This window comes from Erpetoichthys calabaricus, chromosome 5 (assembly GCF_900747795.2).
Source record: "Erpetoichthys calabaricus chromosome 5, fErpCal1.3, whole genome shotgun sequence".
NCBI lineage: Eukaryota > Metazoa > Chordata > Cladistia > Polypteriformes > Polypteridae > Erpetoichthys > Erpetoichthys calabaricus.
The window spans coordinates 99,647,234-99,671,400 of NC_041398.2; the positions used below are offsets into that span (position 1 = coordinate 99,647,234).

The window sequence follows — 24,167 nt, forward strand, 5'->3', positions numbered from 1 at the left end:
GAGAAATAATTTGCTCTGACTTTATAAAATCTTAAAACAAAATACTACCCAATCTAGATGGTGCTACCAGAGTTATGGTGTTTGTTAAACATCATGGCTTAGTTCCCTGTTCAATATTGTATATTTTTAAACCAATCTTCATCATACACCTAAGATTGGCAGTGCAATTCAAAGCAAATACTAATTAAAACTGGTGTTTTTCGATGTCTACAAAAATCTATCTTTCCTTGGAAAATAAAATACTTGCACCAAACGAATATACTCTAATGACTGACTTTTAAAATAAACCACTGAAACCAACAGTATTAATTTCAATTAATAATCCTGTTGAAATCTGCTTTTATTCACTGTTTGACACTATCTAAAAATGACTGCACCAGTTTGTGAAAACAATTTCCATAAATGAATCTCACTAGAAAAACCTAAACTTAATTAAATAATGCTGTCATATATTAAATAATTACTTTCCCCAACCCAGTCATTCAAATACAAGGTCTCAATCAAGAACTTATTCTGGCAGCATCATGCACACAGAAATGAAAGTTGGCAGTAGCCTATTACAGATTACGGCCATTCATATACGGTCAATTTTTCATTCACACTAAAGTATCTTGGGATAAAAGAACTGGCACGAAATATAGTATTCCTGAACCTCCATTTATTAAGGGGCAATTATTTTATTATACTTATTAATCCCGAAGGAAATTACTTGGTTTTTCGCATACCCCTTGGGGTCAGAGCGCAGGGTCAGTCATTGTACAGTGCCCCAGGAGCAATTGAAGGTTAAGGGCCTTGCGCAAGGGCCCAGCAGAGTAGCATCTCTTTTTGGCAGTGACGGGGATTCGAACTGGCAACCTTCGGGATACCAGCACAGATCCTTAGCCTCAGAGCCACTTGTTGTAGCTTTACACTGGAGAAAGTTGTAAGTCCTTGATTTATGGGAGTAAGACAGTGTTATTCTTTACACAGTATGGTGAGCCACACACGTCTTCACCACTACAGAGTACTCAAAAATATGTTGCACCATGTGCCTCAATTCTCTCCTGCATTTATTTGGATACAGAGCCATTAGGAAAGAAGGAAAATGTTCCTTCTGCAATAATAATGAGAATTATATGCTGTATTTTATTTATATAGAGATTTTCCCATGCTCAATATGTGTAAAGACAGGCAGGCAAAGTGCAGCTCTTAGCGGCTAACCTTTTAAATGTGCAAACAGACAAACTGTACAAGCCTAGTGTTCATATACCCTAGCTAGGAGGAAGCACTCCTAACCCAAGCAAATAGCCAAGGATGTAGAGTTTAGTGGAAAATCTACTTTGTGCCCTATGTTCCTTGGTTATCCAAGTGAAGAAGGCCTTTTAAGAGTATTTCCAATTTCCACTAAGCATGAATTTCCATTAGGACTCTTTGCTAGGGGTATGCCATTAGATGGTAACACTGCCTATCGAGCTTTTTTACACCATCACCAAAAATACACTTTCATGTTACCATTAGAAGTTTCAGAAAGTCTAGCTTAAGTTAATCAAAAACAAATCTTACCTTGGATTGGTTTACACAGATATTTTATTTGCACTTCCTAGGCTCTATTAGTGTAAAAAATGTGTTCTTTAAGCTTAGTTAAACATTAAAGGAAATACTAAAATTACTACTAATTTTCAGTGTCATTCCATTAGAGTTAAAAAAAAAATATAAACATTTCTCAGTCTAACTAAATATAAAATATACATCATTGTACTCATAGAGTTTTAAACTTGGGGCACACATTGGTTGTGCCATGACGCATCCCTGAGGGACTGGCTCGTTTCATTGTTTGAAGTTATGGCTCTGAGTACAGTTTCCCATGTACAGTTAGGTTCATAAATATTTAGACAAAGACAACTTTTTTCTAATTTTGGTTCCGTACATTACCACAATGAATTTTAAATGAAACAACTCAGATGCAGTTGAAGTGCAGACTTTCAGCTTTAATTGCTTTGTGTTAAAAAAATGCTTTAGTTGCTTCACATTTTTATGCAATCATTTTGTTCACCCCACTGAATTAAAGCTGAAAGTCTGTACTTCAACTGCATCTGAATTGTTTCATTTAAAATTCATTGTGGTAATGTACAGAACCAAAATTAGACAAAAGTTGTCTCTGTCCAAATATTTATGGACCTAACTGTATCTGTGCAGATGCTTTACACTTTTTTCCCCCGTCAAGAAGAAAGAAACACCTTATAAATAGTAATATATCTTTCGACTATTATTATTATTTAATGGGGTGTCATTTTTCTCATGTCTGACTTTTCTTTAATTCAGTCTGTATTTTACACATAATTTAATAACAATGACCAGGATACACCAAATATAAAAATTAAGCAATTAAATAAAAAAATGCAAAATTAATATCTAGTTACCTTTGTTTTCATTTTCAAATTCCACATCTTCAGGTTCTGTTTTCAGCTGTTTAATTTTTGTATTTTCTGTTCAAAAGAACAGAATGTTTACGTTAGTATTATATAAAGTAATTAATGAGGAGATGCTAATAACAGATTATGTTGTCAGTAGTTTGATAAATTAAAAAAAAAACTACAATGAATTCTATTTGTAGTACAAGCTCAAAGCATCACTGCTCTATTTAACACTAGAATTACCAGAGTCTACGAAAAAACTCGTAGATCCGGCCCACCTTAAAACCGTTCTCACCTCTCTTTTGTCTTCTAAATGTTTCAATTAACACAAGCAGCCGGCTATTCCATCCCCCACCGTCGCAGAACGTTCACTAAGTTTTCCCAGCTCATGCCTTGTTTGATTATCTGGGAGTGACTGAAGTGCTGGAGTTTTAGAGTGGAAATAATAGATCGCTATTTGGAAACACACGCATTTCATGTGTGTTCCGTTTCTACAGTAATCTGTGTAAACACATTTTTAAAACACAAACGTTTTTCATATTTTAGTAGTAAATGACAAAATGTAGGCATAAACTATGTAATGTATGAAGCCTGAAGTCCAAAGACCAAGTAAACACTTTCACAAAAGGTTCAAGGATGCTACAACAGCTTCCGTGGCGTAGCGGGAAGATTTGCTGACTTGTAATCAAGAGTTCCCGGTTCAATCCCCACTCACTCCTATATTTGCCGTTTTCAGTAGTGAGCTGCTCTTTTTATTAATATTATACAGTATACACATACACTTGGTTTGCGTCTGTACTTGCGCTGTTACTTAAGAGTCGGTTTGGGGGGGTGCTGATGTTAGAGCGTTTGAGCTTATTCAGTGCAGCAGGATCAACACACATGTTGATCTTTTTTTTTCTTTCAGTACAAGTGCCTTCCCTGTTTATTTATATATCTAGTGACTTTTCTGCCTGTCTGTCTCTCTATTATGCAGTGCTCTGTCTGTCTGTGTGTTATGGATCTTAAAAATAACAGTTATAAGGACACTTGTTCATGTTAATTGCAGTCTCAATTGTTAAAAAATATTTTAAAAGGAGCATCCCACATGAAAATATAACGATCTCATTAACTGACAGTACATACCAATTTATAAATTTTATGTCCATTTGAGGTTAAAAAGAAAAAAAAAAAACATTCTCCTCAACTGGGAACTGAACTCAGGTCTCTGATGGACAGTAAACCTGCTGCGCTCTGTAACAGCAAATGTTACCGCAACGCCACGGAAGCTGTTGTATTATTTTTGAACCTTTTGTGAAAGTGTTTATTTGATGTTTGGGCTTCATGCTGCTTCACACATTCTATAGTTTATGCCTACATTTTGTAACATTTATTACAAAAATATAAAAAAGTTTCTGTTTTAACAATGTGTTTACACAGATTACTGTAGAAATGGAAAACTCCACTTCACTACCAGATAATCAATCAAGGCATGAGCTGGGAGATGCTTGTGCATGTTCTAAGTCAGTGGGGGGATGGAATAGTCGGCTATTTGCAGCTTGTTTTTAATCGGCACATTTAGAGGACAAAGGACGCTGGCGGAGAGGTGCGAATGGTTTTAAGGTGAGCCGGATCTAGAAGTTTTTTCATAGACTCTGGTAATTCTAGTGTTAAATTTGAAGTAATTTAGTACGCCATGTTTTCCAGAAACATTAACTGTTTCAAATTTTTGTAAAAGGCAATTAAGAAAATATGGATGTAGGTAAAGAACTACAACTAAATTTTAGCAAATTATGTGACAGAATAATTAAATTTTTCATTAAGGATTTTTTGTCCAGTTGATGTTACACAACTAATACAGACTTTTACCATTTTAGTATATCATTAACTTAAGAAGAAGCTGTTCAGTATATAATTACAACTGCAACAAACCTAATTTTGGAAACATAACATCTTCTTTGATTACTCATAATCACAAATTAAACCAGACATAGTGGGGGCTGGATAATCTACAACAACCACAAAACTGGAAGAAGGAGAATAGGGAATGTTATGTTAAAATCTTCCCATGACACCATTATTTTACTTAATTTAGGAGATTCGGCACAACTGAGAAAACTCAAATACAAAAAAGAAATATCTAATAGCCTGTAGGAATTTTAGCGCTGTAGTTAGCTGATAATGTATATATTCTTTAAATGTTACTTTCCAAAGGATTTAAAAGAATTCTTTCGATAACTAATCTCTGTAAAAAAATGTCCAAGAAAGATAGGTAAAAAATGCTACATTCAGTACAAACCGAGTTTAGCAAGATGGATATGTATATCTTCCTATACAGCATAAATTTAGGAAGAGGGCAAAGTACATCAAATGTTACAAATATGTAGTTAATGAGTCTTACTTCATACCCAAACAAAAATGTATCATAAATCAAAATATTTATAAACCAAAAAAGTTTGATTCAATAAATTTAAATGATCAAAAATAAAGTAACATTTTATCTTTTATGTGATAATTTCATACAGGCACTTATTAAAAAGCATCATAATTAAATAATAGAAATATCAAAAGTATTCCAATTGTGTTTGAGAACAAGAATATTAACATAAAAGTTCATTAGTAACTAACTAATTGAACTTCACACCTCTTCCTGAAATAAAGGTCAGCATCTGAAATTTATTTTGCATCATAATACATTTTATACTATGACAAAAAAATCTAAGAATATCACTTGCAAAGGGCAGATACTGGAAATTCAAAGAAATGTCAAAGAACACTGTTTCTGTGATAATTTGCCATACAATACCAAAAACGAACAAAGACAGAATGGTTTAACAATATTTTACATCATTAATAAAAAAAGGAAACAGGGTTTTATTTTCACAGCAAACATCATGCTTAAACCCACAAAGACATCACAGACACTCAAGATTTGAATGATGTTATTGTAAGTTCCCTTGCAAATATTAAACTAAGCTACATTTTGAAATATTATGCAAAAATGGCCTCTGGGCAGTATCTCACTCAACAGAAGGTCTGTTTGAGCCAAAAGGAGTCATGTCAAGTTAACACTTTGTCTACTGGGTTTAATTATGAACCAGATATCACATCAAGGCAAGTACGCAAATTAATGACCTAAACAATACACTATAAGTAGACCTTTACTCATTGTTTCACATTTCCAAGAGTTAGAATTAAAGTTACAATTCCTTAGTGACACAATTGGAACGTTGGGTATTTACTGATATTAACCCATTCACATTTCATTAGTAACATTTAAGTATGCACATACCAACTGAAAATGAAAAAAGATTGTATCTCATCTTAAAGCAAATATACAGCTACTAAATTTATTAATATATTTCATCCAGCAGAACAATATTGATTAAATGTTTTTAATAATTGTGTTACTCATTTGATTCAGTGATATGTTTGTGTGCATTAGATGATTTGATTCTTGACATTCCTTTCTTCAATGGCCAGCTTTTACTGTCTGCTTTCCTCCCACACCCAAAAGGTATGCATGTTATTTTAATTGGTAACACTAAGCTGGACCCATATAAGTTTGTGCATTGTCGTCATGGAGTAGTGAAATGTCTAGGGTTTTGATTCTTTCTTGCCATAGAAAGAATGCTAATAGGACATGATCCAGTTGTTGCAGTCCAGAACACGATTAACTTGGAATTTAGTGGCAAGGTCAAGAGTAGATCAAAAGGAAAATATTTTTCAGAGATGTCTTGATTAATTGAGGAGAAAAATCAAAATTTGAATCATAACACTTATCCCACTTACCTTCAGAACACTCACGCTTCCTTCTTTTTCTATTACTAAATGAACTTTCATGCTCATTTTCATTTACCACGTCGATTTCTCCAAAGTCTTCTGTTGCATGCTTCTTTTTCTTTTTTTTCAGTTCTCCATTTTCTCTTCTAGAAATATCTTCTCCTTCTGACTGGCTGTCTTTTTTGGTAGACTTTCTGTCTTCATTTTCCTTTTTATTGTCCAACTTCAAATGTTTTTTTTCTTGCTTGCTTTTATTTTTTCTCTCTTCTTTTCTTTCCCTCTTAGACTTTTTCTTTTCATCTGAAGCAGCTACATTGTCTTTAATCAAAGTTTCACTTTGATCATTTTGATTAAGACTTTCTTGAGGTAGAGCTGGATTATCCTCCTTGCTGTTTGGTACCTATTAAAGAAAAAAAAGGAAAACACTATTGTAGATAATATGAGAACAGCTGATAGAAGAATTGTAAATAAATTGCACGATATATTCTGCATTTGCAAATAAGCGCTAATTTTAAAAATAAGATTGTTTTATAATTTAAGTATATTTTTAGTAAGTATTCAACATTTACAAATAAATCAGAGCACATCAGTAAAAATAATCTATTACTTTTTATCATAAGAACACAGCTCAGCATAATCTTATGTTTTAAATACAAAACACAGCTTAAATGATGGTGATTATAGTAGTGGATAGGTGTGAAGGAATTTAGAGACTTTCATGGGATACTTGGAAGATCTACTTCATTTTTATCTTTTCACAGTATGGTATTTAATTGAAATTATAGAGTGCCTACATATTTTGTCATATGAACTTCTTTGAAAATGTTATACTGCACCCTTGAATATAATCTGACTGGTATATTCTTGTGTATGAGCAAAAAAAAAAAAAACATCGAATTACTTACACTACAAGCTGAAAATATTTCCCACACTTGGTCATGCAAAGCTGTATGGTGAATCTTTAAGCTGTTCTTCATCCAGTTCTTAAGAAAAAATATAGTTTAAGTATTAAATATCTGCACTTGCAACATACATCACCCAAATACTTATATTGTCCAGTAAGAATTATTAATTTACCTGAAACTTAGCTTTTTTTCTTGGAACATTGTCATAGGAACTAATTTGTTTGAGTATTTCAGCAACTTTTGGGTTAACACCAGGCCTATTCATAGCTTCATGTATTTTCTGTAGAGGAAAAAAAATATATAAATTTAAAGGAAACAATCTTGCATGTTTTCATCATCTAATCAATGTGCAGACGCAATTAAAAAGGCAAAAAGGTTACTTAATAAAAACTGCTGAATATAAATCGTGGAATGTTATGCTTAGAATAACAATGTACTAGTGTGAACATATTTGGAGTATTGTGTGCAGTTCTGGTAACCAGGCTACGAAAAAGATGTAGCAGCACTTGAAGCTGTGCAGAGGAAAACAACCAGGGGAAGTGCACTGAAGACTGAAGCCGGGAGGCACTTCTTTATGCTAAAAGTTGTGGGAATATGAAGTATATGAATAAGATGTTGAAACAGCTATTAGTTAAACAAATTCACTTGATGTACTTAATGGTTTCCTCTCATTTATCACATTTCTAATGTTCTAAAGCCTCTGCCATGGTGCTCAAAGGTCATGCTTGAAATTCAAAATGAGTAATGCCAACTCCAACTTGAAAAAAGATGACCAATTTAAGGATCACTGGAGTCTGCCCATATGGTACACATTTTGCGAGTACAAAAGTCTTATGACAGTGAATCCATCTTTGTAGGACATACTACAAGCTGATGGGATACAGGAGCTGCTACCTTTTGCCATTTGGATCTCCAATTTTTCAATAATATATGGTATTTTTACTTTTGATATTAAATGTATTTAATTTAGTAAGAGAGCAGAATTCTGTCTCTCGTTCTTTTTCAAAAACTCAAGGAGGAGACTCTGCTGGTTGCTGTCAACATTCATATTATTTTTAAATATTATCCAAGATCTTCAAATGCTAGCATTTACAGTGGCATGCAAAGGTTTGTGCACCCTTGCTTAAATGGTGTGTTACTGTGAATAGTTAAGTGAGCAGAAAATTAACCAAAAGGCATAAAGTTAAAGATGACATATTTCTTTTTAGCATTTTACCTCTGTATAGTAGGAAAGAGTCTATTTCTGTTTTCTGAAAATTGACACGGGGGAGAACTCTGTGCAAAGCTGCCTTGTTAAAAACTAAATTACTATATTTCAACTAAAAAAACTTTTCTGACTTAATTGGTCAATGAAGTATTTCTGTTTCTTAAGGGAGGCAACCTTAGTGTCTGATTTTTATTACTGAAGTGAAAAACAGTTTCTGCCAAAGTAGACTTCATTCTACTTTTTTGGTGTGAGGGTCTTGGCTTCACCTGTTCAGTTGTTCTAATTGCAAATTTATTAAAAAATGAAAAAATACAATTGAGACTTTGGTTTCTTTGCTTGTCTGTACTTTATATTCTTGTTGCCAAAAATCAAATTAACAATATTGTATTGAGTTTCTGAATGTTGTCTATTCATTCAATGTGCCCTAGGGTAGTTAAGGTCATAAAGTATAAAAAAAAAAATATTCACACCCTGTCTTATTACATACAACAATTAGATGACTGGGGCGACATACCAGCCGTATTTAAGAAAGGCCTTAAGGTGGTGGTGTCTATATACACACACAAGACAGGGTTGCCATTAGGAAGACTAATAAAATGTTAATCTATGACTCTACAAAACAGAAATACAGTATATACAGAATATGCACACACATATATACACACACACACGCACACACATATAAATACATACACAAATATACATATACCTGGACCTACTGGAGGGAGGTTTGTGAACTAGCTCATGGCAACCTCATAGGCGCTCATCTCGGGGCTGAAAAAACATTGTAGCGAGTAAAACTCAAGATTCTATTGGCCCGGAATTAACAAGGAGGTCCGACGTTTCTGTCAGTCTTGCCCGACCTGTCAGTTATGTCAGATACCCCGTAGGGATCGTGCTCCTCTGGTTCCGGTTCCCCTTATTGACATTCCATTTGAGAGGATCGGTGTCGATCTAGTAGGACCCCTGGAACCTTCAATGCGAGGCCATAAATATATATTAGTTATGGTTGATCACGCAACCCCGTACCCTGAAGCGGTTCCCCTGCGAGCTGTTAATATGAAAAATATTGCATGTGAATTGGTACGTCTTTTCTCCTAAGTGGGCATACCCAAAGAAGTCCTTAAGGACCAGGGCACGCCCTTTACTTCGGATACATTCAGGGATGTTGCCAAGTTACTCCGCATTAAGCATCTTAAAACATCCGTTTATCATCCTCAAACGGACGGGTTGGTGGAAAGGTTTATGCAGACCCTTAAACAGATGCTCCGCAAGGTAGTCAGCACGGACGGTAGGAACTGGGACCAACATTTACCCCTGGTACTTTTCGCCTATCGGGAGGTGCCACAAGCCTCTATGGGGTTTTTCCCTTTTGAATTATTGTACAGGTGCCAGCCCCGGGGCATATTGGACGTCCTAAAAGAAGGTTGGGAAGGACAGGCACTTCCCTCCACCAACATATTAGATTATATCGCGCAGTTACGTGATAGATTGGAAAAAATCAGGCCTTTATTAAAAGATTACATGTCAAGAGCTCAAGCAGCGCAGGTGCGGAATTATAATAGAAACACCTCCCTACAAGAGTTTCACCCGGGGGGCCGAGTGATGGTGCTTGTGCCCACTTCCCACTCCAAATTATTGGCACATTGGCTTGGCCCTTACGAGGTGAAGGAAAGAAAACAGCTTGTGGACAATTTGGTAAGCCAACCAAATCGTTGACTGAGCGAGAGGGTATATCACGTGAATCTCTTAAAACCGTGGAAGGAAAGGGAAGACCGCCCTCTTGCTGGCCCTACCCTCTCCCTTTTCTCGAAAACAACGGACCTTAACCTCGGTCACAATCTGACTTCCCACCAGCGGCAGGAGCTCGAACAAGCAATCCTGTCTGCCCCGGAAGTGGTCAGTGAAGCACCAGGCCACACCTCGCTGATTCAGCACGACATAGTGACGGACCTGGCGGTAGTAGTCAGGGAACGCACCTACCGCCTCCCGGAGGCGAAACGTGCAGAGGTGGAACTGGAGATCCAGCGCATGCTGGATATGGATATTATTGAAGAAAGTCACAGTCCCTGGTTCAGTCCCATCGTTCTCGTTTCTAAGCCAGACGGGTCCTGGAGATTTTGTAATGACTTCAGACTTCTCAATCAAGTCTCCAAATTTGATGCATACCCCATGCCCCGCGTGGACAAGCTCCTCGAACGGCTGGGGACAGCCCGTTATTTGACTACTCTTGATATGACAAAGGGATACTGGCAAATTCCCTTAACGGCATCCGCAAGAGAAAAAACGGCATTTAGCACCCCTAGTGCACACTGGCAATACAAGGTCCTCCCATTTGGACTGCATGGGGCACCAGCGACCTTTCAGCGTCTGGTAGATAAGAGTGCTAAGGCCCCACCAGTCCTATTGTGCTGCCTACCTGGATGACGTCGTCATTTATTCCGGCACCTGGGAGGAACATGTCTTGCAGGTTTACGCCGTCATCCTGACTCTAGCGAAGGTCGGGCTTTGAATCAATCCAAGGAAGTGTTATTTTGGGTTGAACAAAGGCAAATATTTAGGCTACCTGGTGGGAGGAGGGCTGGTGAAACCACAGAGTTCTAAAATAAAAGACATCCTGGAATGGCCCCGTCCGATAGTCAAAAAACTGGTGCAGGCCTTCTTGGGATTAGCAAGTTACTACCGCAGGTTTGTACCTCATTTTTCTGAGACAGCAGCACCTTTGACGGATCTGACAAAGAAACTGGCCCCTTTACATGTGGTGTGGACCGATGTTCCGGAACAGGCATTCAGTGACTTAAAATTGGCCCTAACAACGGCACCGGTGTTGAGAACTCCTGACTTCTCTCTTCCTCCAGACCGATGCTTCAGACACAGGTCTAGGTGCCGTGCTGCGCCAGAGCATCGACGGTCTCGAACACCCTGTGATATACCTGAGCCGGAAACTGTTGGACTGGGAGACCAGGTATGCAGCAGTGGAACGGGAAGCCCTGGCCATCAAGTGGGCAGTAACTCATCTGCGGTACTACCTGCTGGGCTGAGAATTCACCCTGATAACAGGCCACACCGCCCTCCAGTGGATGGCCCTTCACAGGGATTCGAATCCTCGGGTTACCAGGTGGTTTTTGGACTTGCAGCCACATAAGTTCACCGTCACTTATCACCAAGGTAACCTTCAGGCCAGTGCTGATGTTCTCTCCCAGGCTCACGACCTCTTGGTTTGTGCCACCCGACCCAGCAGGTCTGGGCTAAAGATGGGGTCATGTCATGCACGAACGCATGAGGAGCGGTTTAAGGACCCAACGAGCGCTACAACAAGTTGTGCCAGGGCACAATGGCGGGGTACTAACCTCTCTTTCTGTCTTTCTCCAGAAAACACGAAGCACCGTCGCCATAACTATTCCCCCCGGAAGACTGCTGATTACACCCACTTCCGGGATCCTTTCATACCTCTGGTCCCCTCCTGATGACGTCATTTACCCATCCATCACCACGGCTTCCCCATCATTTCGTCACTTCCTGCTCATCATTATAAATTGTCCGCCCCGCCATTTTTTGAAGTGTCTGTTGTACATAGCTGAAAACACTGACGAAATCCTTTTTTGCTTTACAGTATACAGGGCCTAAAAACCCCAAACCTTTAGATAGATAGATAGATACTTTATGCTGCGTTTGCTTATTTTTTACAATATATATATATATATATATATATATATATATATATATATATATATATATATATATATATACATATATATTCACGGCATTTGTAGTCTGAATCACAATCTGATTGTATGGGTGGTTACCTACCAGGTAACGCTTGTGGTTGGTCAGCAAGTCAGCTAACGGCTCATCAGGCGTACACACTCACTGCACTCCCTTACGGGAATCGAATGTCGGACGTCAGCGCTACAGGCAAAGCCCCTAACGTTGTGCCACGGCGTGTGGTTCGTTCATTTGACAGCATGTAGATTATATATATATATATATATATATTATATATATATATATATATATATATATATATACACACACACAAGCACAGTGGAACCTCGGTTCACGAACATCTCGGTACACGTTGTGAAATGGTACAGCCCGGACACAGACAGGAGGACACGTTCTTAAGCATCACCACACGTTTATTCCTACAACTATTATATACAATGTCCTATGTGCACCACCACCAAACACCCCCCACAGTCTCTTACTCTTCAGGCTTCTCTTCTAAGCCTCTTCCTCTCTCTTCATACACTCGGGCCTCTCTTCGCCCACCTCCTTCTCCGACCTCGTCCACCTCCTCACCCGACTCCAGCCTTGATTGTCGGGAGGCAGACCCTTTTATAGGCAGCCGAATGCCGACCACACCCAGCCACCTGTGACAATGTACAAATCGGTTTACGACCAAAAAGTTTGCCCAACTTTTGCCTCGGTTCATGACCACACACTCGGTATACGAACAAGCCAGTTTCCGTTTCGGTGTGTTGCATTGTTCTCGGTCAGACATGCGTGCTTTACCTGTGAACTCTTTGTGCTCTACAGTATTTCATGTGCTTTTGCAGTTAACCATGGCTTCTAAGCAAGTGAAGAGTGGTGAGAAGAAAGTTTTGCAGAAAATTGAAATTGTAGTAAAGAATGAAATTATTGAAAAGTATGAGTGAGGCGTTCGTGTTACTGGTCTTGCCGCCGAGTACAAGAAGTCAAAATCTACGATTTCGACTATTCTAAAGCAGAAAGAATCTATTAAAGCAGCTGATGTTGCAAATGGAGTTACAGTAGGCCTCAAGTGCTGGAAGAGGTGGAAAAACTGTTGCTAGTGTGGCTGAACGAGAAGCAACTTGCAGGGGATAGCATAAGCGAGGCGATGTTATGCGAGAAAGCCAGGAAGATTCATGCCGATTTGCTGCAAAACTATCCTTCTACGAGTGGCGAAAGTGAGGAATTTAAAGCCAGTAGAGGATGGTTTGAAAAGTCTCGCAAGAGAAGTGGCATTCATAGTGTGGTAAGGCATGGAGAGGCTGCTAGTTCCGACAATGAAGCTGCGAAAGAATTTGTGAAAAATTTCACAAAATTAGTGGAGGACGAAGGCTACATCCCGCAACAAGTCTTCAACTGTGACAAGACCGGATTATTCTGGAAGAGGATGCCGAAGAGGGTTAACCCAGGAAGAGAAGGCTATGCTCGGCCATAAACCAATGAAGGACAGGTTAACTGTTTTGCTGTGTGCTAACGCTAGTGGCGACGTAAAAATCAAGCCGCTACTTGTTTACCAATTTGAGAACCCTCGTGCTTTCAAGCAGCACAGTGTAAACAAAGCCAGACTCTCTATAATGTGGAGGGCAAACACGAAGGGGTGGGTCACGAGGACCTTGTTTTTGGAATGGCTGTACGAGGCTTTCGCTCCCGCCGTGAAGCGATATCTCACAAAGAATAACCTGCCTAAAAAATGCCTTCTACTGTTGGATAATGCACTCGCACACCCTACAAATTTGGTTGACGATACGGTCCGAAAAATTTTAATGCGTAGGAAAAGGCAAGTCACATTAGACCGCTATTTCGTGAAGTCTGATCCACAAGCTAAACAGCTAAAAACACCAGAAACCCAAGAAATCACAGAGAAATCACAGAGAAACCACCTGAAGGAGAACATCCCTCCATCGTGGAGCCGGACTTTCCCTCAAAACTTCCTTCATGTCAGAACTCGACTCATGCAAGTTGAGTTTTCCTGGTGGTTTATGGTTAGTTTTTGTATTACGGGTTTTTCAAATGTTCATTTTTCAGTTCGTAGCGTGAATTGTTGCAATGTTACATTTCTTGGTTGTTTATTAAATTTCTGATTTTTCAAATGTTCGTTTTTTTCCCTGTGCTTAAAACTCATTTAAAAAAAAGTTTACACAGCGATCGGGTTGTAAGGCTATTAGCGTGAACTCCTGCAATGTTACTTTCTTGGTGGTTTATGGTTGGTTTTTAAATAAAGTTCGGATTTGTTCAAATGTTCCTTTTTTTCCCTGTGCTTAAAAAAAAAAAAAAAAAGTGTTTACAGCGATCGGGTCATAAAGCTACAGTATAGCGCGAACTCTTGCAATGTTAGTTTTCTCTGTTGTTCAAGGTCTTCTCAGTGTTATTCAATGTTTTTACATTTAGTTTACTATTACGCTGTGCATTCTATGGTTTAATTAACTATATTTGTGCTTAAAAACTTAAAAAAATATATATTTACATACAGTTTGTATGGTCTGGAACAGATTAATTGTATTTACATATAATCCTATGGGGGAAATTGCTTCGGTTCACGACCAAATCGGTTTACAACCAGAGTTTTGGAACGAATTATGGTCGTGAACCAAGGTTCCACTGTGTATATATATATATATATATATATATATATATATATACACACACACACACACGCGCGCACGCTAAGGAGATGCAGACAGTTCAGCTGCTGGCTTTCTCAAGCTGCTGCTGAGCTGCATGCTCTGCTTGTTGCCCTGCGATCATTTAAAAGCATGTGCAGTAGCTGCCCTTTGGTCTCACTGCTATGTCTTGCGGGACGTTAAAGTGTCTGTCGTGGGACATCCGGGCTGATTATTACTTTCCTTATTTTCTGAATTTACACATAGATTATTATTGTTTTCTTGTGCATCCTTTTTGCCTTCTTTTCTCTCCAACGCTTTCCTGTCTTTTTTTCACGCACTGCTTTCTTCTTCGCTTAGTCGTTCACGTGCCATCTAGAACGTATAACATTTTTAAGAACTAGGAGCACATGAAGCGTGTCTGCAAAAAGCATTCCAACAACTGCGAGGTTAGATGTCCATGAACTTGTTTTAAATTGTTTGTAAGTAGGGCGAGACGTGCAAAAGTCACCGTCTCATGGGTCTTGCTTCCTAAGGTTGTAATTTCTAGTCTCGCGTGACGTCAAAATGTCTCTCTGAGATGATCACGTCTTGACCCAAGATTTTTTTTATGTAATAGATAGATATGTAGATATGTGTATATGTGTACGTATATACACATATATAATATAAACAAGAGATGTTGTAAAATACAGAGGCTACTGATTTTACTTCACTTGTAGCACTTTATGCTGTTATAGTTATCACATTACACAAAAGTCACTGGAAAGAGGTTTAAAAAAATGAAAAGGTAAAATCCCAGTTTAGCAAAACTAAATTTCACAAAAAAAGCTCAAGATGTATAGTTTATAAAGGAGGACAATGAAGGATTACATAAAGGTATTTAATTTCTTAAAGGTTATCTCATGAATAATTCCTAATTGAATTAAAAGTAACCTAAAATTCAACCGAATTACCTGAATCCACTGCTGCTGTTTCACATCACCTTTGCTAGATTTTGCTTCGTAGCCCTTGCCACCATATTTCTCATTCTCACTTATGCATTTAAGATGATTTAAATAATCATTACCCCTGTCAAAAAAAATGAAAGGAATGCATTAAATAACTATTTCTAAACATTGAGCCCAAGTATGCATAGTGATATTTAGAGAAACAATACATTATTCTCAAACATATTAAACTGTTAAAAACATTATCTAAGCACAATAGGTAAATTTAAATTATTTTATACACTAGTACTGCAGTATGGTAAATTCATCCTACTGATAATGCACCTACCCAGGTTGTAAAAGTGTCAACTCTGGTAATCTTTATCGTGAAAAAGTCTGCTGTCTGTAGGAATAATATAGTAATATTTCTCAGTCTTAAAATACAGTACTCCTAATTTCTAACATTTTTTATGTTTAATTTGCTGCATGATTTTCAGAAAAAGACAAAATTGCCAATGGGTAAACTGGTTTGAAACAATAATTAATAGTAGAAGTTTTAAATTGGATCAATAAGAGGAATGGTCACATAAACAAAACATAGTACATCTGTACTTGCAGATTTCAGATAAACAGAGATGCACCGAGAATGTTAAATACAGCTCAGATCCAAGTAATGCCAGTATGATTTCCACATATAAAGGTGTAAATCTGAAGACAGGAATATGCATAACCGCTTGAACACTAGATCATGACAGACTTAAGTTAGTGGTAGCCTATTCTCATTTGTTACTTATACTCTGCTACATAGTTGGTTATTCTAAATGTCAATATTATGTTACTTTTATGAATAAGCTTTTGTTACAACTTATTTTGTACTACATGCCATGTAATATTTTTAGTAAAATTAGTATTTTCCATAAAATCCCTATTGTTTCATTGTACATAATTCAGCAGATTTTGCGTTTATCAATTAGAAAAAAAGAAACAGCATATTTACAACATGAAAAATTTAGCTAATTCCAACAATAATTGGCTTAACCTGATTTTTAAAAGCATATCATTGAACTTCATATCTGACCCACGTAAGCACTGGAATTGCATGTGGGTTACATTTCATTATGGCAGAAATAACTTCCTTCTTCATAATAAGTAAAAAAGAGATTAAGTGTTCAGTTTAATAGTATATTCAATTATTTCTTGTTAGAGTAGATCAGGGTGGGAGATCACTGATACAATTGCTTTTTACACTGCTTTGAAATTGGAAAATATTAAAATACCCCAATTTTTTAGGGATGTTCTTATATTAATGTGTCAAGCATTGAAGATGATATTTATTGTGGAAAAAATATTTGCTATTGTATTCTATTTAAAACTTGGAAGGAATAATGGAGTATTCAGACTGTTAATTTAAAATATTATGCATCAGTATGGCCAGCAAATAGTCAATATTGCAAGAGTCTTTAAGCAGTTCTGACAAAAAGAATAGGTAGGAGGTAGGGTAGAAGTCGGTGTCCTATATACTTACCAAAAATCTTTGCCACAGTCAATGCATGACAAACATTCACAGTTCCTACAGATGTTCAGATGCTTTTCAACTTGTGCTTTCTTTAATGATTCTCCACAAGCATTACAGGTGAAGAAAACCATTTTATAAACAATGGTGTTTAATTTTAAAACTGCGTGAAGATAAAATTCAACTTGTAAAAGCCTTCAAGAAAAAAGAAACAACTAATGATTAATAGCACATATAGTTACATTATGTTGTAACCTACCAAAACCTACGGCAGTAGTAGTATGCCAAATAAGGAAGCAGATTTCAATAGCATGACATTCCATTACTGAACATACTCATGCTCATTCATACAGAACTAGTATACCAATTCCAGGATGAGCCTAATTATTGTATTTGTGGGATGTGGAAGGAAAACAGAGTACCTAAAGAAAGACTAAATAGAATGTGCAATCTATGTGCTGATTGGGGTGGAGAATCTGAACCCATGACACTGGATGCATTACGGAGCATAGTCAACTACTGAACCACCCATATTAAAGCTAAATAAAATAAAGAATAGCAAAACAATATTCAAGATGGAAAGCTAAAGTAGGTTAATACTTAAAGAGGTAATTGTATTTCACAGATCCTATACATCTGTTAAAGCTTTGTCACATTTCTATAAAAGGTCCAATTAAATGTGTACACGGATAACTTTTGTAGTGATTGGAACAGAGTATGCAAAACTAAGTAATTTAAAATTTGATTGCAAGGCTCTCATAGGTAGTACAATAGTAAAATAAACAGAACCTACTTGCATGTGGGTATATTTGCTGAATGTGTAGCATTGCCTTTAAAAGTGGTGATCATTTATATGTGAGTAGCAAGGGAAGGTCTACACGACGGTACTGAGACCTGCTATGTTGAATGGGTTGGAGACGGTGTAACTAACCAAAAAACAGTAGCTAAGATTTGCATTGGGTGTGAAGAGGATGGATAGCATTAGGAACGAATATATTAGAGGGTCAGCTCAGGTTGGACAGTTTGGAGACGAAGTCAGGACATGTGCATAGGAGAGATGTTGGGTATATTGGGAGAAGGATGCCAAGGATATAGCTGTCAGGCAAGAGAAAAAGAGGAAGGCCGAAGAGAAGGTTTATGGATGTGGTGGGAGAGGACATTAAGGTGATGGGTGTAACAGAACAAGATGCAGAAGACAGAAAGATATGGAAGAAGATGATCCGCTGTGGCAACCTCTAACGGGAGCAGCCGAAAGACTTGGAATCAGGTAGCAGATGCTCCACTTAATTATTTCTAGTTTTTTGAGTTCAAAAACCAATGAGACATATCTTTTTTATGAATAAGAATGAGAAGGATTTGAAAAGCTATTCAGGGGTAAAGGAAGGTAACTTAAAAAGGTTTCACCTTATTAAATATCATAGAAAGGTGTTATTGCAAGTTTATGATATATGCTTTCCCTTAGATTTACTTAAAAAAAGGCCACAAAGGCAATAGCTTTTTACAGTATCTCCCTGTTGATAACATAAAAATAGGTTAGGAACACAACAGTCAGCTATTTAGCCTTCTTCATCTGATAAAGGTTAAACAGCTGAAATATCTCTCTAAACTTTTCTTCCAGTGTGGAAATAAATCTATGCTTATACTTTTCTGTTCACAGATGTATGAGAAAACAGCCCTTCATGGCTCTTAAAAACATACTTATTTTGGCCATTTCATGTTATTCTTCTGGAAAACCAGAGCATGTAAATAAAATGCACAAAAGATCAGAAACCCCAACTTACTGATAGATTATACAAATAACTGGAATGCAGCACATATTACATCAAGGCTCTTAATCACATACTGAGCTTTAATTCTTATCTACATATTCATGTGTTTCTCCTTGCTAGCTTTCTCCTTTAAAATTGTATTGTAGAACAGAAATTCTAAGTGGATGGAAAATAAACTTCCAACCAATATGTAAAGAATATTATTTTACTGAGTCTTCTTAATTTTAAAATAAAAAATAAATGTAATATTTCAAACTTGTATGAATATACAGCTCTACAATGACACTGAACAGGTTGTATTACATCAAAATATTCATTTTAACAATTAAAAATAAAAACACTGATTTTTGACCCTCCTCAGGGTAAAGTGGTTTATAAAATGGATGCATGGAATCGATTTTTGACAGTAGGTCAGCATATAGCACACATTGCTCTAGCAGTTGTGCACTTATTAAGCCTACTATATATTACAGGGGGGTGCTATAGTATTTCTTAGAATGTCATGTGAAAATAAAATATTAGCGGATTTTAATTTTATAGGTCAATATATATGTGTGTGTGTATGTACAGTATGTAAGGATATATGGCATGTGAATGATGTATTTTGTAAATAGGACTATAACTGAGTGTTTTTTATTTTATCATTTATTGGGTCAATTAAAAGTACAGTAATTGGAATGAGTGTGACTGGAGGGTGGAAACAAAAGGAAGGACTTGGTTGTAAATAGGAAGGGCATAGTTTATGGTTTTGAGCAGGAAAAATGTAAATAAAATTGGAGACCTGACATTGGACTTGGAGCACGCCTTTGGGAACTTCAACTATAATATTAGTAAGTAACTGAAATGATCTTACTATTGTTTTCTTGTTATTATTTCAATAAAAATTGTTTAAATATATATATAAAATACATAACAGGCAATCACAGTTAAACAGTTCGGTTTCTTTATTAGACAAGTGGTTATGTGCTGTGCAAGGAGGACAACGGATATTTACAAAATAAAATACTGTAATACCAATTTTTACGGACTCCCTTGAGCGTGCAGATAAAATAAGACAAAGTGATAGAATCAAACGTAAATTAGTAAACCGCAATTCGAAGGAGAAGAAACACACAAGTAACTTAGAGTGCACAGGAAAATCGACATTAATTATCAGATGCCTCAGATTAACAACCTTTCAATCTCAGATAATCAAAAATGAACCAAGAAATAAAGCAAAAGCCCAGCTATTAGTGCTTTCCATACGAGGCTAGCAAGACCTACACAGAATAACTAACCGGAGTCTCGTGTATTACCTTTAAAAGACGCTTCTCCCCGTCTTGTGTACCACGCGTATGTCAACTGGTCCTTCAGAGTATGTCAAATACACGTAACTTTAACCAACAAAAATATATTATTTAGTAGACAAACGTGTATTATAAGCTATCCAGAGTAATTTTGAGAACATTGCAATAGCTTTGGCAATCTGCTTAATTCGTTTCATCGCAGTATGGTAAAGCCCAACATCCCACATCCCTACATAAACTAGAATTTCTCTGCCATCAGCTAAAACTTCAGTAATATACAAATTAATGTTACCTTCCAACGATTGGCACCAAGCCGGTCCATTCACACGTGTTACTGACAGGAAGCGTTACACTATTTACATTCCCCGACGAAACAAAGTATTAGTCTTTCAGTTCCGGGGCTCTTGATTGTTTTTTTCTTAAGTAGGGGATTGCGGATAGAAACGGTAGCATACTGAGGAATCAGTTCGGTAAGTTAAGTACGCTTGAAAGCATCTTCGGGAATGTGGTAAATATGTTCTTGACATACTATTTGAATGAGAAAAAAAGTGTTTATAAATCACAGTTGAATTACAATCAATTATATCAGAACTACATGAGTATTTTAATGTATATGACAGTTCCATATTAATTTAATACGGAATTCAAAGCAATTGTTTTAAAAAATAATATATTATAAAAGTTAAAAAAAAACTGTGACAGAAAACGTGACTTAAGTGCCAATGCCTTATCTTAGTATCTTACTTTGTAAAACGAGCTTTCCCTTTGAGTGTTCAAGTGGTTAAAATGTCACGTTACACACTGGTTAGGCTGCAACCCTTTAATGGTTGATCTGTTTGTTTTGACTGACTGCTGATTAATTCAGAGTTGATCCGCGTTTAAATGCAATGTAATCTGTCCAAACATAAATCCTATTTAAAAAAATACAGTGTAATGAACATAACAGTAAGAATATGTGCTGTGTTCAGTTTTATTGTCCCCTTTGTCACAACCTCCAGTAGGTCAAGAGTGCATTCCATAACTGAGCCAGGCCTAAGCTTTTATTCTGCTTTTTGATTTGGTGGGCCTCTCTTGAAAGGATGTTACTGTCCCAGAACACCACAATGTAGAAAATCACATTGACCATCACAGTGTTGCAGAATGTGAAGGATGTCATTAAGGCCTTATGTTGAATGTTTGTGTTCTACCTTATTTCTTCTCATCCTTTCTTATCCTTTTTTTTAATATTTATTTTATTTATATTTTGACACCGCAGGGACTGCACCTAATTTCGCTGTATTTGTAACAATGACAATAAAGATATTCTGATTCTGAAACAAAAAAGAGCCGGCTCTGCTCTTTCATATATAGTTCCTTTGTGTTGTGAGACCAATCCAACCTGTCATTGATGTGGACCCTCAAGTACTGGTACGAGTGGACCACCTCTGCATCTACCCTGTAAATAGTGACCAGGTATGGAGTGTGGTGGGCAGCCGGGTCCCATGCCCAGCCGGGACGCCCCTTCTATTTATGTTCCAGGGGAGCAGCCATGGGCTCCTAAGTACCTCCCCCGGGATGCTTGGTGGCAGCCTCCCTGGTTGACAAAGGTGCCTCAGTTTCCTGCAGGGTTCCATGGGAGATGGAGTTCTCCACAACCCTGTGGGGATCTGAGGTGGCTGCTAGGGGGTGCTACATGGATCCCGGAGCCAACATGGACATCTCTACAGCCCCGCCAGGAGGTGCAATTAGCTCTTGGTGATTAAGTACCTGGAGCACTTTTCCTTGAGGGCTATAAAAAGGGCCAGCATCCACCACTCAGGAGCCAGAATCGGGAGGTGGATGTGGATGTAGAGGTGGAGGTGGAGAGTTGTGTTGTGTGGTGTGGTGTGTTGTGTTGTGTTGTGCTTTAAGTGCTTTGGGGACTGTGTTGTGGCTGGGGGGTTCACGGGGAAGACGTGCCCTCCAGCTGAAGAAAATAAAAGTCTTGTTGTGTTTTTACACATCCCTCTGTGTCAATCTGTGCCGGGTGCTATATAGTGCCTTTATCACAGGAGGCTGTTTGGTGTGGCGAAAATCAATAACCACTACCTTAACTTGATATTGCTGATATTACGTTGCAGACAATCCCATCTGCACCAAGAAATGCCTGACTTCTGCAACTGACTTTTATACTGTCCTATTCCTCCTTTATCAATACACCCCATAAGTGCAGAATTTCTGTAAGTGACATGACCTGGTGTTATATTTATAGTCTGTGATGTAAAAAAGGAAAGTGAAAAGGAGACAGGACTGTTCCTTAGGGTGATCCAATGTTGCTCACATCACAGGTCTAACCCTGGACACACTGGAAACTGTTGTGGAAAAGGGAATAGTGGCAATTATTTTTCTCCTGCTGTGTCTAAATTTTCCTTTGGGATTGATAACGTTTAATGTAATCTAATCAGAGACACAGTCCACAAGCCTCTCAAGTTGTGGTGTAACTGAAATGTTGCCCATTATCCAGGACATCCATTTGCATATCTCCGAGTTTACCCTTCAACAGGGATAGCTGGATGGTACTAAAGGCCCTAAGGAAATTAAAAAAAAAAGTTCTCACTGTGCTGTTGGCTTTGTCCAGGTGAGAGCAAGGCTTGTGGAGCGGATGAATGATTGCATCCTCCACTCCAATCTTTGTCCAGTAAGCAAACTGTAGTGGGTCCAAGGGTTCTCTCACAAGAGTCCAGCCTCACAAAGGTCCTCATTATGTGAGACATTAAGTGCCACTGGTCTATAGTCATTAAGCACCTGCCTTGTTTGGAACTGGAACAATGCACAGCAGCGACACTTATGCAGCCTTAAAGGCGGATTTAACAGGCATCAGAGGACATCAAAAAGTTGGGTGGCACAGGCTTTTGGAACTCAAGGGCTTACTACATCTGGTTCCACTGTTTTTCCTGTGTGCAGCTTTCCCATCTGTCTCCTCACTATGGATATCCACTTAAATGTTTAACTGTTTACTTGGAAAGCTAAAGCTGACCTAACATGCATGCCTATGAAACTTGAGAGAAAAACCACACTGACACAAGGGGAGAACATCCGAACTCGACACCGACCGTTTAGACTGAAATCCACCTTCTTCGAGCTGTCAGGCATTCGGATTGAAGACCTCTTCGCCAGACAACACTTTAGTGTTTTCATAGTATTTTAGAATATGCCGCCGTCTTTAAATCTGGGACATCTAGTTTTAATTTCAACCAACTTCACACGCACACCTTGAGAGAGGAAAAAAAAAAAAAAAGTAAAAACAAGGAAGTGACGACAAAGCTGCACGACGAAGTGACTGCTCATCCAAACAAAAATACTGCGGAGAGGTAGAGGATTTTTTAAATATCTTGCTAAACTAAAGTTTAAATGCGAACACATGAAAAAGTTGTTATATAATAGACTGTTTAAAATGTTATCGGACCAAAGTAACGCGTTCGTATGTAACAGGATGACTGGAGTAACACGGTTAGAGGCTTTACTTTGGCATATTAGCCGTCCTAATTTTGTCTTGGCTGGTCTTTTCCTGCCCCCCTTAGCTGCACATCGTTTCGGAGTACAGTACTGCAAAGCTGCATGGCAGCGCTCACACAGGGTTACCTTTTTCTTGAAAGCCTGAATGCAAACATTGTTTAGTAATATAAATCAGTGATTAAAACACGATTCGGCAGCCGAGTTGTTTAAGCAACCCTCCAGAAATTTCACACTCATTATGTTTTTCCTTGCAAAAGGATTGTGTCTTGGTAGAATTTTTCCACTGACGAAAGTGGCAAGCTGGAAGTGTAAGAAAATGTCATCTGCTTCCTGCAAAATAATTCATGACATTGATGCACGAATCAAATTATTATTATTTACGCAAGGTTTACGTACAAGTTTTAAAAACTGAATTCAAAGTAAGCGATGACTGAATGCATCTTTGAGTCAGTATGAGTCTGAATATTTTCCTGCGTGTAATTCCACGCCTCTTCGTAGGCAGGCTATTGAAATTGTAATCCCACCTAGTACTTGTGAAACTCGACAGGTAGCCGTGTGCATGAAATCTGCCCTCGA

General features: G+C 37.7%; 1 protein-coding gene across 3 annotated transcripts in view; it reads right to left on the minus strand.

Moving 5' to 3' along the window:
• The window catches only part of lyar (Ly1 antibody reactive homolog (mouse)), a 32,875-nt gene extending 9,535 nt beyond the window's left edge, over positions 1-23,340 (minus strand). Inside the window, exons 1-8 of one of the 3 annotated variants that reach the window (XM_028801826.2) lie at positions 23,189-23,340; positions 20,410-20,645; positions 17,075-17,257; positions 15,577-15,691; positions 7,233-7,340; positions 7,061-7,138; positions 6,165-6,555; positions 2,400-2,465 (exon numbers count right to left, since the gene is read on the minus strand). In XM_028801826.2, the coding sequence (XP_028657659.1) occupies positions 2,400-2,465; positions 6,165-6,555; positions 7,061-7,138; positions 7,233-7,340; positions 15,577-15,691; positions 17,075-17,196 (880 nt within the window). In that variant the 5' untranslated portion in view covers positions 17,197-17,257; positions 20,410-20,645; positions 23,189-23,340. Of the gene's footprint in view, positions 1-2,399; positions 2,466-6,164; positions 6,556-7,060; positions 7,139-7,232; positions 7,341-15,576; positions 15,692-17,074; positions 17,258-20,126; positions 20,388-20,409; positions 20,646-23,188 lie in introns of those variants that run through there. The other 2 variants (XM_028801828.2, XM_028801827.2) reach the window with 2 other exon arrangements.
• Between the last annotated feature and the right edge of the window lie 827 nt (positions 23,341-24,167).